This window comes from Chiloscyllium punctatum, chromosome 20 (assembly GCF_047496795.1).
Source record: "Chiloscyllium punctatum isolate Juve2018m chromosome 20, sChiPun1.3, whole genome shotgun sequence".
Taxonomy (NCBI): domain Eukaryota; kingdom Metazoa; phylum Chordata; class Chondrichthyes; order Orectolobiformes; family Hemiscylliidae; genus Chiloscyllium; species Chiloscyllium punctatum.
This window is the reverse complement of record NC_092758.1, coordinates 59,050,732-59,067,662: the sequence shown is the minus strand read 5'-3', so window position 1 is coordinate 59,067,662 and position 16,931 is coordinate 59,050,732. Positions and strand designations below refer to the sequence as shown.

Below are 16,931 nucleotides of genomic sequence, written 5' to 3'. Positions count from 1 at the left end.
ACTCACTTTGGTTTTGTAGGCTAAAGATTTCAATATTTGGGTCAAGGCACATTAACTGAGTCTAAATCATTGGCATCATAAAGTAAGAACAGTTTTATATATTTCAATAGTGATTCTAAGCACGTGCACAAGCACTTGCAATATCCACCAGATGTCTGAACAATTAACTGAAGTTAGAACTAATGGTTTTGTTAAGTCTTAGCTTTGTATGCATTATAAGTACTTCACAGCCCAACTCAAAAATTTACTGAGAATTTAAAAATTTTTTACTTTATTAGTGAAACTTGAGAGAAACTATTTCCTCTGATGGAGGAATCAAAAACAAAGGGGTGGAATGTTGAGACTATAGTTAAGCTATTTAAGAGGGAATTCCAAGAAGTACCATTACACAAAAAAATGTAGCAGAAATCTAGAATTCTAGATGCAAATGTTTGGTCACTTGGAGCTTCTAAGGCCAAGAGTGATTTTTTTTATTAGGTAACAGTATCAAGCCTATTGTAGATAAGGAAATTACTGAATAGACATGGTTAAATTATATTATGGTTGAGCAGACTCAAAAAAGGTCTGAATGGCTTACTTCTGTTCCTATTTTCCTCTACTCTCCATTATAGAAACATTTTGTCACATGAGGGAAAAAAAGCATAATATTTTCTGCTGTGAGTTGGCCTTACATCAGTGGTCATGTGACAATTGTAGCCAAGGTTTTTTAGGCTACTTGAAGCATGGCCAGCCAAATAACTCCAAAGGGTCCAATATCCTGTCATCAAGTCACCCTTTATTTATACATGAAGAGTCCTTGACACTAATCTAGCTTCTTTGGAGCCAGCTGTCAGTGTCATCAGGGTGTCTGACACTGCTGTTTATATCTGTCAGTCAGGGCTCCATGATTGGACCAGATTAACAGCCTCAATCAGGGAATTCATATTCTGTCAATTCCAAATGGCTGACCTCCTTACAATCACTACGGTTAGTTCAACAAATTCAGCATGAATTGGGACCTTCTGAATTATGGAGCTTATTTGAATAGCTAAACTGTCAGGGAGTACCTTGATTTATCGAATTTTGAATCAATGACGACTGCATGGTTTCCAAACAAGTGTGGCATCCTATTCTATTGATGAAAGTAATATAGCAGGCTCCTGGCTGCTAAATCACATAATGCTAACTTGGCCAGACAGCAAGAGATGCTGGGTAAGTTGGCCAAGGAAAACTCTGAAGTCATAAAACCCAGAAAGCAGCATCAAACAACAATTAGGTGCTAAATGTATTAGCATAGTTTAACGAACACATCCTATCAGTAATTACCGTAAGTAGCCATATCCCATCAACTAAACAAAGAATTGATATTAACAGCCAAGAACCAGACACTCAAGCCTAAATCAGTGGAATAAACATTAACAGGACATTTAGTGATGAACAAAGCCATCCAAACTATTGGTAACCATTAAGCAGGATCTCCTGATTGGCTAACGCTATGGAAAGATCCAGAAGCTCGATGGATGATGCTATTTTCTGGGTCTGTAGATTGTGAATGAGCAAAGATGGCCTTTAGTAGAGTGATATGCTCTTCTTGTCAGATGTGGGAGTTTAGGGAGAGTTTACATGATACTGAGGATTATGTCTGCAGGAAATGTCTTTGGTTGCAAATCCTATCAGCTGGCATGAATTGGCTGGAGTGGCAGTTAGAGGCAATGAGGAATTTACAAGAGCTAGGAGGTAGGATGGCTGGCAGTTATAGGAAGGAAGAAAAGCCACAGATACAGTCAGGTAGATGGGTTAACTCCAGGAAAGGTAGGAGTGGTAGGCAGATAGTGCAGGAGGCTTCTGTGCAGAAGTGGGTACTGCAGATGCTGGAGATTAGAGACCAGATTAGAGTAGTGCTGGAAAAGCACAGCAGGTCAGGCAGCATCTGAGGAGCAAAGAAATCGATGTTTTGGGCAAAAGCCCTTCATCAGGAATGAGGCTGGGAACCTCGGGTGGGGTACAGAGATAAATGGGAGGGAGGTGGGGCTGGGGGAAGGTAGCTGAGAGTGTAATAGGTGGATGGAGATGGGGGTAAAGGTGAGAGGTCAGAGAGGAGGGTGGAGCAGATAGGTGGGAAGGAAGATTGACAGGTGGGACAGGTCATGAGAATGGTGCTGAGCTGGAAGGTTGGAACTGAGGTAAGGTGCCCCATTCTGTGGCTATCCCCATTTCAAATAAGCATGCTGTTTTGGAAAATGTAGGGGATGATGGACTCTTAGGGGAATGTAGCACGAACAGCCAAGTTTCTAGTATTGAGACTGGCTCTAACATAAAGAAGGGTACATCAGGTTCCAAGCAATCAATTGTGTAAGGGGGCTCTCTAGTTAGAGGCACAGACAGATGTTTCTGTGGCCAGCAGTGAAAAATCACAATGGTATGTTGCCACCCTGGTGCCAGGATCAAGGAAATTTTGGAGAGGGTGCAGAGTGTTCTCAAAAACGGGAGAGGGACCAGCAGAAAGTTGTTGTATACATTGGAACTAATGATATAGGAAGGAAAAAGGATGAGATTCTGAAGGGAGAACATAGAAAGTTAAGCAGGAATTTAAAAGGAAGGTCCTCGAGAGTAGTAATATCTGGATTACTTCCAGTGCTACGAGCTAGTGAGGGCAGAAATAGGAGGCTAAGGAACTGGTGCAGGTGAGAAAGGTTCACATTTTGGATCATTGGAATCTCTTCTGGGGTAGAAGTGACCTGTTCAAGAAGGATGGATTTCATTTGAATTGGAAGGGGTCTAATATGCTGACAGGAAAGTTTGCTAGAGCTGCGCAGAAGGACTTAAACTTTTGATAGTATTAGGCAGAACTTTCAAAAGCTGGTTGAGGCAGGTGTTCACAGGTAAAGGGACAGCTTGAAAATGGGAAGCCTTCAAAAATGAGATAATGAAAGTCCAGAGACAGTATATTCCTGTTAGGAAAGGCTGGTAGGTGTAAGGAACGCTGTAATGACTAGAGAAATTGAGGTTTTGCTTAAGAAAAAGAAGGAAGCATATTTCAGGTATAGACAGGAGGGATCATGTGAATCCTTAGCGTATAAAGGCAGTCGGAGTATACTTAAGAGGGAAATCAGGAGGAAAGCGGGGACATGAGAAAGCTTTGGCAAATAGGATTAAGGAGAATCCAAAGGGATTTTATAAATATATTAAGGACAAAAAGGGTAACTAGGGAGAGAATAGGGCCCCTCAAAGATCAGCAAGGCAGCCTATGTGTGGAGCCGCAGGAGACGGGGGGAGATACTAAACAAGTATTTTGTATCAGCGTTTACTGTGGAGACAGACATGGAAGATACAGAATGTGAGGAAATAGATGGTGACATCTTCAAAAATATCCATATTACAGAGGTGATGCTGGATGTCTCGAAATGTATGAAAGTGGATAAATCCCCAGGACCTGATCAGGTGTACCCTAGAACTCTGTGGAAAGTTAGGGAAGTGATTGTTGGGCCCCTTGCTGAGATATTTGTATCATCGATAGTCACAGGTGAGGGGCTGGAAGACTGGAAGTTGGCAAACGTGGTGCCAATATTTAAGAAAGGTGGAAAGAAAAAGCCAGGGAACCATACACTGGTGAACCTGACATCGGTGGTGGGCAAGTTGTTGGAGGGAATCTGGAGGGATAGGATTTACATGTAATTGGAAAGGTAAGGATTGATCAGGGATAGTCAGCATGGCTTTGTGCATGGGAAATCATGTCTCATGAACTTGATTGAGTTTTTTGAAGAACTCACAAAGAGGACTGATGAGGGCAGAGCTGTTGACTACATGGATTTCAGTAACGTGTTCGTTAAGGTTCCTCATGGGAGACTGAATTAGCAAGGTTAGATATCATGGAATATAGGGAGAACTAACCATTTGGATACAGAACTGGCTCGAAGGTAGAAGAGAGAGGGTGGTGATAGAAAAGGTTACTTTTCAGGCTGGAGGCCTGTGACAAATGGTGTGCCACAAGGATTGGTGCTGGGTCCACTGCTTTTTGTCATTTATATAAATGATTTGGATGTGAACATAGGAGCTTTACTTAGTAAGTTTGCAGATGACAACAAAATTGGAGGTGTAGTGGGCAGCGAAGAAGTTTACCTCAGATTACAATGTGATTTTGATCAGAAGAGCCAATGGGCTGAAGATTGGCAGATGGAGTTTAATTTAGATAAATGTGAGATGTTGTGTTTTAGAAAAGCAAATCACATCAGGACTTATACACTTAATAGTGAGGTCCTGAGGAGGGTTGCTGAACAAAGAACCTTGGAGTGCAGCTTCATAGTTCCTTGAAAGTAGAGTCACAGGTATAGAGGATAGTGAAGAAGGTGTTTGGTATGTTTTGCTTTATTGGTCAGAGCATTGAGTATTGGAGTCGGGAGGTCATATTGAAGTGGTACAGGACATTGGTTAGGCCACTTTCAGAATATTGCATGGAATTCTGGTCTTCTTCCTATTAGAAGGATGTTATGAAACTTGAAAGTGTATAGAAAAGATTTCCAAGAATGTTGCCAGGGTTAGAGAATTTGAGCTACAGGGAGAGTCTGGGGCTGTTTTTCCTGGAGTGTTAGAGGCTGAGGGATGACCTTATAGAGGTTTATAAGATCATGAGGTGTATGGACAGGAGAAATGGGGTGAGGAGAGGTTGGGTGGAGGGGGGGTGGAGGGTGGGGGTGGAGTCCAGAACGAGAGAGCATAGGTTTAGTGTGACAGGGGAAAGATATAAAAGTCACTTAAGTGGCAACCTTTTCACACAGAGGGTGGTGCGTGTATGAAATAAGGAGCTTGTTCAAGGAACAGCTACTATGGATCCTTGAAAAGTATATACCCGTCAGGAAAGGAGGATGTGCTTCAGCGAAGGAGCTGTTGCTTACTAAAGAAGTTGAATTTCTTGCCAAGAGGAAGAAGGCGGCTTATGTAAGGATGAGATGTGAAGGCTCAATTAGGGCGCTTGAGAGTTACATGTTAGCCAGGAAGAACCTAAAGAGAGAGCTAATAAGAGCCAGGAGGGGTCATGGGAAATCTTTGGCATGTCTGATCAAGAAACACCTTAAAGCTTTCTATAGGTATTTCAGGAATAAAAGAATGATGAGAGCAAGATTAGAGCCAGTCAAGGACAGTAGTAGGAAGTTGTATGTGGAGCCTGAGGAGATAGAAGAAGCGCTAAATGAATATTTTTTGTCAGTATTCACACTGAAAAATGACAATGTTGTTAAGGAGAATAGTGAGATACAGGCTATTAGACTAGACGGGATTGAGGTTCATAACGAGGAGGTCTTAGCAATTCTGTAAAGTGTGAAAATAGATAAATCCCCTGAGCCGAATGGGATTTATCCTAGGATTCTCTGGGAAGCCAGGGAGGAGATTGCAGAAACTTTGGTTTTGATCTTTATGCCGTCATTGTCTACAGGAATAGTACCAGAAGACTGGAGTATAGCAAATGTCATTCCCTTGTTCAAGAAGGGGCATCGGGACAATCCTGGTAATTGTAGACCAGTAAGCCTTACTTCGGTTGTGTGTAAAGTGTTGGAACAGATTATAAGAGATAGGATTTATAATCATCTAGAAAAAATAAGTTGCTTAGGGTTAGTCAACACAGTTTTGTGGAGGGCAGTTCGTGCCTCACAAACCTTATTAAGTTCTTTGAGATAGTGACCAAACAGGTGGATAAGGTTAAAGCAGTTGATGTGATGTATATGGATTTCAGTAAGGCATTGATAAGGTTCCCCATGGTAGACTATTGCACAAAATATGGAGGCATGGGATTGACGGTGATTTAACGGTTTAAATCAGATATTGGTGAGCTGAAAGAAGGCAGAGGGTGATGGTTGATGGGTTATAATAAACGTTCATCCTGCAGTTAATAGTGGTGTACCGCAAGGATCTATTTTGAGTCCACAGCTGTTTGTCATTTTTATAAATGACCTTGATGAAGGTGTAGAAGGATGGGTTAGTAAATTTGCAGATGACACTAACACTGATGGAGTTGTGGACAAATGCGGAAAGATGTTGCAGGTTACAGAGGGACATAGATAAGCTGCAGAGCTGGGCTGAGAGTTTAATGCGGAAAACTGTGAGGTGATTCACTTTGGAAGGAGTAAGAGGAATGTAGAGTACTGGGCTAATGGTAAGATTCTTGGTAGTGTGGGTGTGCACAGGTATGTGTACAGATCTTGGTGTGAGAAAAATATAGATTTCAGTTCATGGGACAATAGCATCAGGACTGGGGAAAACGGAATTTGTGGTGTTGAAATGGTCTACTCCTGAACCATGCTGGGACTGGTTTTCCTGTGATTTTCATTAAGTAGAACCACAGAGAGAGTTTTAAATAGATCCCTGAATGTTGCCACCCAGGTTGATAGGGTTGTTAAAAAGGCATACGGTGTGTTAACTTTTATTGGTAGAGGGATTGAGTTTTGGAGCCATGAGGCTATGTTGCAGCTGTACAAAACTCTGGTCGCCGCATCATAGGAAGGACATGGAAGCATTGGAAAGGGTGCAGACGATATTTACCAGAATTTGCCTTTTATGGAGGGAAGGTCTCATGAGGAAATACTGTGGGACTTGAGGCTGTTTTCGTTAGAGAGAAGAAGTTTGAGGTGACTTAATTGAAACATACAAGATGATCAAAGGATTAGATAGGGTGGACAGTGAGAGCCTTTTTCTTCAGATGGTGATGGCTAGCATGAGGGCACTTGGCTTTAAATTGAGGGGTGGTAGATATAGGACAGATGTCAGAGGTAGTTCCTTTACTCAGAGAGTCGTAAGAGTGTGGAATTCCCTGCCTGCAATAGTAGTAGACTTGTCAACTTTCAGGGCATTTAAACGGTCATTGGCTAAACATATGGATCATCTTGGAATAGTGTAGGTTAGATGAGCTTCAGATTGGTTTCACAGGTCAGCACAACATCAAAAGCTGTACTGTGCTGTAACGTTCTATGTTCAATGTACTCTGGTTGGAGTTGTCTGTTTAAAGGAGGAACTAGACAAGGTAAATACAATGTTGGTTAAGACTAGCAAAATACTAGTGTTAGATCATGATACTGTGAGGAAGATAAATAATAATCCATGATGTGAATGAGCAACCCTACAATTAAAACCAGATAAAAATGGTAACTTTTAAGCTGTCAAACAGAGATGCAACTGACCTTGTAGTCATACTGTTACACATCAGTGTGCTATTAGGAGGTCAGTCGTAATAGTTATTTTGAAAGGCTACATTTTATAATAACTACTTACCTGGAACTCACGACAAAAATAAATTCCAGCTCAGTTACTACTTTCACTCAACTGGAAGCAATATGACTTCAGTGCAATGAAACACACGAAAGAAATAATTAAAATAATAAACTGCATTTTCTAGGGATGTAAGGTCAGTTGTGAATGAAAGTTGTGCCATTTACAAATATGCAAACCATTCAATTTCAACTCGCCTTAAAAATAAAATGTGGTTTTGTGACTAACCTCTTGTGACTAACTTAATATCCTGACAGTGGATAAATATTTCAAAGAAGTCATAATTATAAAAGAGTGAATATTGCAAGTCAATATTGATACCATAAAAGGAGGGACAGGCAACATTATGAAGCAATGACTGAGATGTTGAACAAGGAAGTTGTGCATCTTCACAGTGGAAAGCACAAATTACATTCTAGATATTAACTAAAGGATTAATAAAATTGATAAATATAAAGCAACAACCATCAGCAGAGAAAAAATGTATTATTTCCTTAATTGTCTCCAAAAGTTGACAAAATCCCTATGATCTGATACCATAGGATTCTAAGAGAGATCATTTGGAAGTAATGCATGTACACGTCTTTTGCTTCAGTTCTACCTGTTGATTTACATATATCCAAGCTTGATTCTTCACCTTCACCAATGCCCCCCTCTCCCTTTCTTTATTTTAAAACTCTCTCTGTGGTTCTACTTATGAAGATCACAGGAAAACCAGTCCCAGCATCGTTCAGGAGTAGACTATTTCAACACTACAAATTCCACTCTCCCCAGTCCTGATGCCAGTGTCCCGTGAACTGAAATCTACTTTTCTTACACCAGTCCTCCAGCCAAGCACTAACTCCTTGAATCACCCTATGCCAGTCTGCAATTGGCTGAACTAAAAGTCAATTTCTTGAGTTTGAGAAGTCATTTACTGGAGTAATGCAGGAGGGAGGATGGATGGAATCTACAAAGTGAATGTTCTGAGTACATTTTTTTAGTAAAGCTAGTGTGCCTACAATGCAAGTAGACAATGTTTTGGTCTCATTGATGAAGGAACAGCATTTGCTGTTCACATTACTGACAGCAGCCCTGAAATATTTCACATGCTTCAATTTACAGACTTGCGGCAATCCAGAACCTGAGCCAATCCACCCAATGTTAGCTCAGAATCGTGCAAGTCCAACAGCATGGTTCTTTATCCAAACAGACTGAAAAAAAATCTCATTAAGAGACGGAACAGTTAAATCATGAAGCAGCAGGAACTCTAAAATTGATTTAAATCATGAACAAAATGTGAAATAGGGATTGTGAATTGTAGTTGTGATTAAGGGGGTGGGGGGGGGGGGGTTGGTGGGGGGGGGGGGGGGGGTGGGGGATGGAGGGACAGGGAAGAGTAGTTACAAAAATAGGTGTTGTTTAACTTCCAATGCAATACTCAACTTTTCAGGGCCAAATAGGTTGATGAACAGTAACAACAATTTATATAATTAAAATCTTTCTTCTGAATGCATTAACTCTAACATTTTCAGTACTTTTGATAGTAGTCTTGATGGCTTGTGTTTCCAGTTAAGCCTGCTGAAACAATTTCAACGCTGATTTGATTGGGGTTTTGGGGGGGGGTCGGTGGGGCGGGTGGGGGGGAAGGGAGGGCGTGGGGTGGGGGGAGCCACAGCAGTATGCCCTAGGAGTTTTTGAAGGAGGAGTTTTTTTTTGCAGTTAACTGTAAGGGTGGATGTTTAAAGTTTCTGGCTGATTCATCCTGTGCTGTTAGCCTCATAATTATCACTGTCACAAAATCTGCTAATTTTAAAATATTTGATAAAAACTATATGGTTTGCCCCCTGTTTGGTTTCTGTTTAAATATTTCTTCAGAACATTTCTCACCATGTTGCATTTTGGAAAAGCAAATCAGAGCAGTACTTATACACTTCATGTTAAGGTCCTGGGGAGTGTTGCTGAACAAAGAGTACTTGGAGTGCAGGTTCATAGTTCCTTGAAAGTAGCTTTGCAGGCAGATAGGGTACTGAAGAAGGTGTTTGGTACGCTTTCCTCTATTGGTCAGAGCATCGAGTAGAGGAGTTGGGAGGTCATGTTGCAGCTGTTTGGGACATAGATTAGGCGACTTTTGGAATATTGCGTGGAATTCTGGTCTCCTTCCTACAGGAAGGATGTTGTGAAACTTGATTTGGAAGTGCTGGTGTTTGACTGGGGTGGACAAAGTTAAAAATCACACAACATCAGGTTATAGTCCAACAGGTTTATTTGGAAGCATCCGAAAGCTAGTGCTTCTAAATAAACCTGTTGGACTGTAACCTGATCTTGTGTGACTTTTAACATTGTGAAACTTGAAAGGGTTCAGAAAAGATTTACGAGGATGTTGCCAAGTGTTGGAGGACTTGAGCTATAGGGAGAGGGTGAATAGGCTGGGGCTATTTTCCCTGGAGTGTTGAAGGCTGAGGGGTGACCTTATAGAGGTTTATAAAATCATGAGGGTCATTGATAAGACAAATAGACAAGGTCTTTTTCCTGGAGTGGGGGAGTCCAGAACTAGAGGGCATAGGTTTAGGGTAAAAGGGAATGATATAAAAGGGGCCTAAAGGACAACTTTTTCACACAGAGGGTGGTGCCAGGGGAAGTGGTGGAGTCTGGTACAATTACAGCATTTAAAAGGCTTCTGGATAGGTATCTGATAGGAGGGGTTTCAAGGGATATGGGCCAAGTGCTGGCAAATGGGACTAGTTTAGGTTAGGATAACTGGTTGGCATGGACGAGTTTGACTGAAAGGTTGGTTTCTATGTTGTACATCTCTATGGCTCTATAATTGGATACCTTACCTGGACTTTCTCATATGGTACATCATCATATGTTCTGGAATCATATAGATAAAGTGCTGAGTTATTTGAGGAGGATGCCCACCTAGGTATTGAAACAGAATAAGTTAATCCTAAACATGGCCACATTTTACATGCAGAAACAACAGTATATCCACTAACTTTATCATCCAGAGATTAGGGAGGGGGAGATTTCTGCTTCTACCTACTGTCTAGTTAACCCTAATGAAAATGCGTCACAATATTATGTGAACAAAGAACTATTAGCTTATATGAGCCATCATATTAAAATGATTCACTCACGATCACTATCAAAATCCACACAAGACGACAGGCTAGTTTGAAAGTAGTAGTAAAAATGTTAATTAAAATTGGACAGCTTCTTCCCCACATATTTTACTGTTTCAATTCTAAATACTAATTGCAGTGTAAGGATTTGATCTTTTAATAAACAAATGATTATAAACTACAAGCCAAAAAAAAGGTTAATTTGAAACTTCACCTTCACAATAATGAATAAAGCTCTCACCAGAAGGAATGTCTAACAGCATCCATTATGTTTGCTATTGTTTCCACATCCACGTAATCATAATGCAAAGCCTCTGGTTTTGTGTTGGAGCCTGTCTCAGCAAGTAGAAGTCCTAACCACCTCCCCATCTCCTCAGAAGAGCTTGTCTGCAATTGAGGCACAAGACAGCATTATGAATGATGCTCTAGAAATCATAATGCTGAACAAATTTATTAACAAGGAAGTCATTTCAAAACATTGCCAGAACACGCTTTGAATTTTTAAAATTGATTTACAAACATGTCTGATGTACATTGTTTTAATTCTAACATTAATTTCCATAGTACGTTATTATAGAAAGACTAGGCCAATTGTATTCCTTTATTGCTGGTATGCGGTATTGATATGTTTATAATGCGGTCACAGACATTAATTGAATTAAATAAATAAAGGTTGTGCTTTGAATTAATTTTGCTACAAAAGTGTTGAGGATTGCCACAAAAATGACAACCAATGCTTGAGCTTAATATTCAACTCCAACTTTTTATAATGTGTCTTGTTTTATACACAAGGAATCTATCTATCTATCTACCTGGCTGCCATTGTGTTGTAATATATGCTCAAAAATGACCTTTGATTATTTGGCCCAAAGCTTTTATAAGATCCATTTAGCATATTGTGATTTACTGTTTTTGTTTCAATAATTTTCTATGTTCCTCTATTCCTGAAGACACTAATTTCTCAGGTGAGATACTTCACACAAATGGGCATTCTTCAAGTGTGAACTTTGATGCATATAGCAGAAGGCTATCCATATGAACCATAACAATCAAACCCAGGCTCTCTATTAATTTGCATTCATTTCTGATTTACTTTCTCTGTGAAATGTTCAAGAAAGAAAATCTATCAATTAAACCTGGCCTTATAGAAGTCCTCGACATTCTGAACGGTTTTGATAGGATTGATGTTGAAAAGATGTTTTTACTTGGAGGCAGGTCCTAGACAAAACTTTTAATAGGCACTATCAAATTCAATAAGGAACTCTGCAGAAACCTTATATTAAATTCTGAGAATGATAAGAATGGTTTAAGCAAATAGCATGGATGTACTTAGGGAATGTTAGGCCAGCACATGACAGAAAGGAACAGAGGCATTTTCAAAGATGTGAGGATATTTGTGCAAACATCAGTACATGGCATACAGGGCTCTGCTGATACAGTAGTGGTGTCCCCACCTCTGTGCCAGGTGAAATGGATTCAATCCCACCTGCCCAGAAGTGTCCTAACATGTCTGAAGGTTGACAAAAAGCAGCAAAATGGCAAATGCCTTTCATGCTGAAAGACCCATTTCAGTGTTGAAAAACATAATCCAGCCCTAACTCTATGTAGACCTAGTCCTTTTCCATCTATTGTTCACATGGATACACTTCCAGCAATCAGGAGCAGATACTCCGCTATAATTTACTTGGTACTAACAGTAAATGTAGAACTGTCATTAGTGCCCTGATTAAGCTTATGTGAAGTAGAGGTGATGGTTAAAGCCAGGACCATGTTGGTCTGTTCTCATTACAACATTGTACAAGTTCCCTGTGCTCACAGCAGGTATCTATAGAATGATCCTCCGTACCATCTAAGGGAACCAAAGATATTCATAAAGCTTTGAATGCAGTTTGATACTAGTCTGAAAAGAACTAAAATACTCAGAAATAAGCTGGAGAGATTAAGTATCTTCTTTAATTTCATATTTAACTTAGTTTGTTCTTTAATAAAAACTAACCATTATCCAATTATTTAATATCAATGTCTAATTCATTGTAAATAACTGTACCTCCAACACACAAATGTCATGTCCCTTTCGAAGAATCCGAAAAGCAAAGGGATGTTTTGGTCCAAAGCCTGGTATCACCTCACACCCCTGCAGCAGAATGGAGTTAATGTGTGTCCTTAGATCTGTCCTGTCTTTGTGGAAGTACAGTGTATTACCCACTAGTCGACACCAACGCTCTCTCCAGTAGTTGTTAACCATTACATTCAAGTAACCTGGAATAGAGTTAAAGGCATAAGGCATGACATAGACTGGTATAAGTATTTATATATAACTGTTATGATCCAAGATAATGTTACTACTGGACAAATCAGATTCCAGACCTGGTATGGTAGAGCATACTGTATTTGTTTTTATTGAAACAAAGTGGTCTACCACTGAACCATAAAGACAAAAATGCTGTAGATTTTGCTTCAACAATAAAACAGAAGTTTAGTACAAAGGAAATGAAGATAAAATAGAATAATCCAAACTATCTATTTATAATCTGGAATTAAAGATTTTCCAACACATGTAAGATTATAATCCAATTGGTAGTAAAATGCTTCATTATAAATTGAAAAGAAGCAAATTAGCTTTTGCATATCACCCAAAACACACCTCTTGTACAGTTCTCAAAATACCACTCATATAATACACCAGTGTAAGTTTTAACACTGCAGTAGGTTTTAAGTCACTTGTGACTTAACTCTCTCAAGTCTTTCTCGCTCAGCAAAGGGCATTTCTATTAAGTTTTTTTTAAAAAAGCCAAGTACCACACCTTTAACAAACCTTTATTGCATCACAAACAATCTAAAATAAACAAAAGTCCAGTAGCAACGCATAAAATCCATTCATTCTACAACTAGCCTGAGAAATTGTTTTTGAAAAGAAATCACAATGGCTACAGAAATACTTTATAAGTTAAGAATTAACTTCAGACACACAGATAAATCCACCAGTTGTTAACTCAATAACCTGAAACCTACACACACGCACCAAATAACAAAAAAAGTTCCCACAGTTTGAGAATTATAGCATCATTATGAAAAAGGTCCATTCATCCACCTTCTGGCTTCACATTGCAGACAGTGCTACAATGGACCATATCTCCAAATCTTCACGCCATTTATCATGATTTTGATCTAGTTATTGGCTCTGTTTATAGATGTTGCAGCATAAATCCACTTAATTCTCTCAGAGAAGTTTGGATCCCATTTTAGTATATGACAACTCAAACACACAATTCAAAAAGACTGGTTCCTTCTAAATTTTATGTTTGAACAATGGTTACTGATATCTTCAATTATCACTATCAGGGACAATGGTCTACCTTCAATGTTGCTTTAAACCAGCCATGAAGTAGCAAAGAATGACCTGATGATGGTGTTTTCCCATCTATCCCTCCTTTCATCTTCAAAACAAAGTGCCTACCCTGCACCCACTCAGTGATAGAACTGAGGTTGGATAATTGAAATTAGAAACCCTCCTCACACCATTCTGTGGAGCTGCATTTCATGCCTGCAAGGTGCTACCAAGGTGAACAACAGTGTTGTTGCAAAACACAGATAGATGCTAAATTTGTCTTAGACTCAACTTCATCACAATGAGCAGGAAAGATTTATTGTCCATACTCGCACCCTGTAGACTCAATGGGCAAGCTTGTTAAATATTGCAACACAACTACTGCCCAATAAGAGGTACAGTGAAACCAAACAAATTTATTTTTATGTGCCATTATCCCAATCTGAATTGAAAAATTTGCAAAATGCAAAAGAATGGTTGTGAATGAAAAGTAATAAGTCCATAAGACATAGGAGTGGATGCAAGGCCATTCGGCCCATCAAGTCCACCCTCCCCAATTTAATCATGGTTGATGGGCGGTTCAATTCCACTTACCCACACTCTCCCCATATCCCTTAATTCCCTGCGAGATCAAGAATTTATCAATCTCTACCTTCAAGACACCCAACGTCCCAGCCTCCACTGTGCTCCGTGGCAATAAATGCCACTCTCTGGGTGAAGAAATGTCTCCTCATTTCCATTCCAAATTGATCCCCTCTAATTTTAAGGCTGTGCCCACAAGGATGAGTCTCCCCGCCTTCCCAACGTTCAACCTTTCTAAGTCATGCATTACCTTGTAAGTTTTTAATTAGATCTCCCCTCAACCTTCCAAACTCTAATGAATACAATCCCAGGATCTTCAGGCGATCATCACATGTTAGGCCTACCATTCCAGGGATCATCCGTGTGAATCTCCGCTGGACACGCTGCAGTGCCAGTACGTCCTTCCTATGAAATATGGACAAAATCCTATTGCTTAAAAAAATGTAAACTCTAAACTGAATCCAGAGTCCAGATCCACGTTTAACACCTGTGCATTTCAGTTTGTAGTTTTATCGGCTTCCCACTATAAGTTGTTCCTGAAAAGAAATGTCACTGAGAAAAAAAATCTCAAAACAACCAAAGAAATCTGATTTATTCAAATGAGCTTCCAAAGCTTAGTCCAGGTAGTGGGGGAGGAGTTTTTTAAAAATTGTCCTGTCTCAAAACTTTAGAACTGTTAAGAGTTATATGAAACCACAGTATCTACCCTGCTGCAGTATAAATAAGTGAACTGATTTATCAGACTGGAAAATCATTTTCAGATTAAAGACAACTAAAAAGAGGCACGTCATATTGTAATTAACATGGGCAGGATTTTCCTGCAGGTTTCAAGATCTTGCCATTCAGACCAGATGGGTTCCTAAGACCATTCATACTAACTGGCCAGCTTTGGGCTCACCATCTAATTAAAGGTGGTGTATGCTACTTAGATATTACTGGTCCAGTCAGAAGGCTGGGAACCTTGAAGCCTTGGCCATCCAACTCAGAGAGGAGGCTAGTATTCAGGAATTTTGGATATTGAGGGGGCACCTCAACATAGAGATGGTATCAGAGATTAGAAATAAAACAATTAAAATCAAAAGCTTTGAAAAGGGTAGGCTGCTCCGCTGGACACACTGGTGCCGTGAGTCATCTCCCTGCTCCATGGAATCTCCAGTTATGGCTCTCCTTGTGTTAGCTATAGGGAAACAGTCTGCTCAAAAGTACTGGTCTCCCCATGGGGTGTCAGGAGGAGAGGGAAGGGGGGAGCTGCTGTGTTGCCAGCAAAACGTCAATGGGCTGGGAATCCCCAACATCAACCATCCAACCTCCCCACTGGGAGACTTTCTTAGTGATGGAACTGTGTTAGGGAATAGCTCCAACACAGCTCTCATTCCCCCCAACACTCAACCACATTCAGTCTCCCTGCCTGTCACCCTGGGACTGGAAAAGCCTGCTCATGAAATCTGTCTATCCCTTCATCTTCAATCCAAAATACGTGCCTGAAATCGTAGGGTAGGGAAAGTCATCACTTAAAAATATTGACTGATCCCGGCTGGCATCGAAAGAGTGATGGGGAAGTAGTCAAACATAGTTTAATTATTTTTGAAAAAGTCTACACTAATGATTATTTTGACACCATCTCAGGTGCTATAACATCTGACTGTGATTATTGCTAGCCCGACAGTATCATCTGGCTCCTGTTATTCTGTTACAAATAAAAGCTTAAATTTGGTATAGTTTAAAAAGGATCACTTGTTAATGGATATTATATATGCAAATATGTTGTAAAGCTAGTTTTACTCATAATGTACACATCCTCAAAGCCCAGCATATTCACTATGTTTACTTGCATGTCAAATGGCTCCTGGCACCTTGTAAACCTTTCTTGACAGCCTGTCTAGAGCATTGATATCTTAATTATTCCCAGCATCCGTGTAACTTTTATTGAGATTGAAGCAGCAAAAGAGAAATGTATTAGCTAGTCATGTGGTGCAGGTGTCCTTGGTAAGTGTCTGGTTGGTGGGAATTCATGATATCCACTGAACATATGGCAAACAGACTGAAATTCTGACCTTCGCTGGAACTCATACTCAAAGCTCGAACTGTACTGGCATATGATTGAGTGTTTGTTGACTTGAAGCTGATTTTTCCTGGATGGTAATGGATTTAACAGCAATTGTGTCACTGAAATTGTCTTGATTTCCAAAAAGTCAAATGCTCCTCTTAGGGTAGGTGAGAAACAATAAGAATCTTTTTGTCCTTTTACTTTTCAGTTGAAATTGTCTTTATTCTTACCGAAAGGCCGTGTTTTCTAGATTCTTGTCCTTCATTCAAAATTTTTCTCCTTGCTATTTGCCTCACCATATTATCAACAATGGGTTCTCTTCTCTAAACCTAGTTGGTGTGTAAGCCCAGTGTTTCTCATTATCCAGTTTCTGAATTGTTTTGCATAGTCAAGCACAATCTGGTTACTTATCACGAGGCCTGTGTGGTACATTTCAGGGTGCTGGACACCATCACTTTGTGGAATCATTGGTTGTAAAGGACTCTTGACATATGGAGAATGCCCTACATCTATTTGCAGACCACACCATATGGGCAAATACCAAAGTCTAATAAATGGTATAACTCACTGATCATATAATATGAATTTGTTGGCAATCTCCTTGATGCCTGAGCTAATAAATACAATACCTGGTGGG

At 39.9% G+C, this 16,931-nt stretch overlaps 1 protein-coding gene across 4 annotated transcripts in view; it reads right to left on the bottom strand.

The window, feature by feature from the left end:
- Positions 1 to 16,931, bottom strand: part of afap1l1a (actin filament associated protein 1-like 1a) — a 212,973-nt gene that overhangs the window by 23,468 nt on the left and 172,574 nt on the right. For all 4 annotated transcript variants that reach the window (XM_072590975.1, XM_072590976.1, XM_072590974.1 and 1 more), the window contains 3 exons: positions 12,385 to 12,596; positions 10,579 to 10,724; positions 10,053 to 10,134 (listed from right to left, as the gene is read on the bottom strand). In XM_072590975.1, the coding sequence (XP_072447076.1) occupies positions 10,053 to 10,134; positions 10,579 to 10,724; positions 12,385 to 12,596 (440 nt within the window). The remainder of the gene's footprint in view (positions 1 to 10,052; positions 10,135 to 10,578; positions 10,725 to 12,384; positions 12,597 to 16,931) is intronic.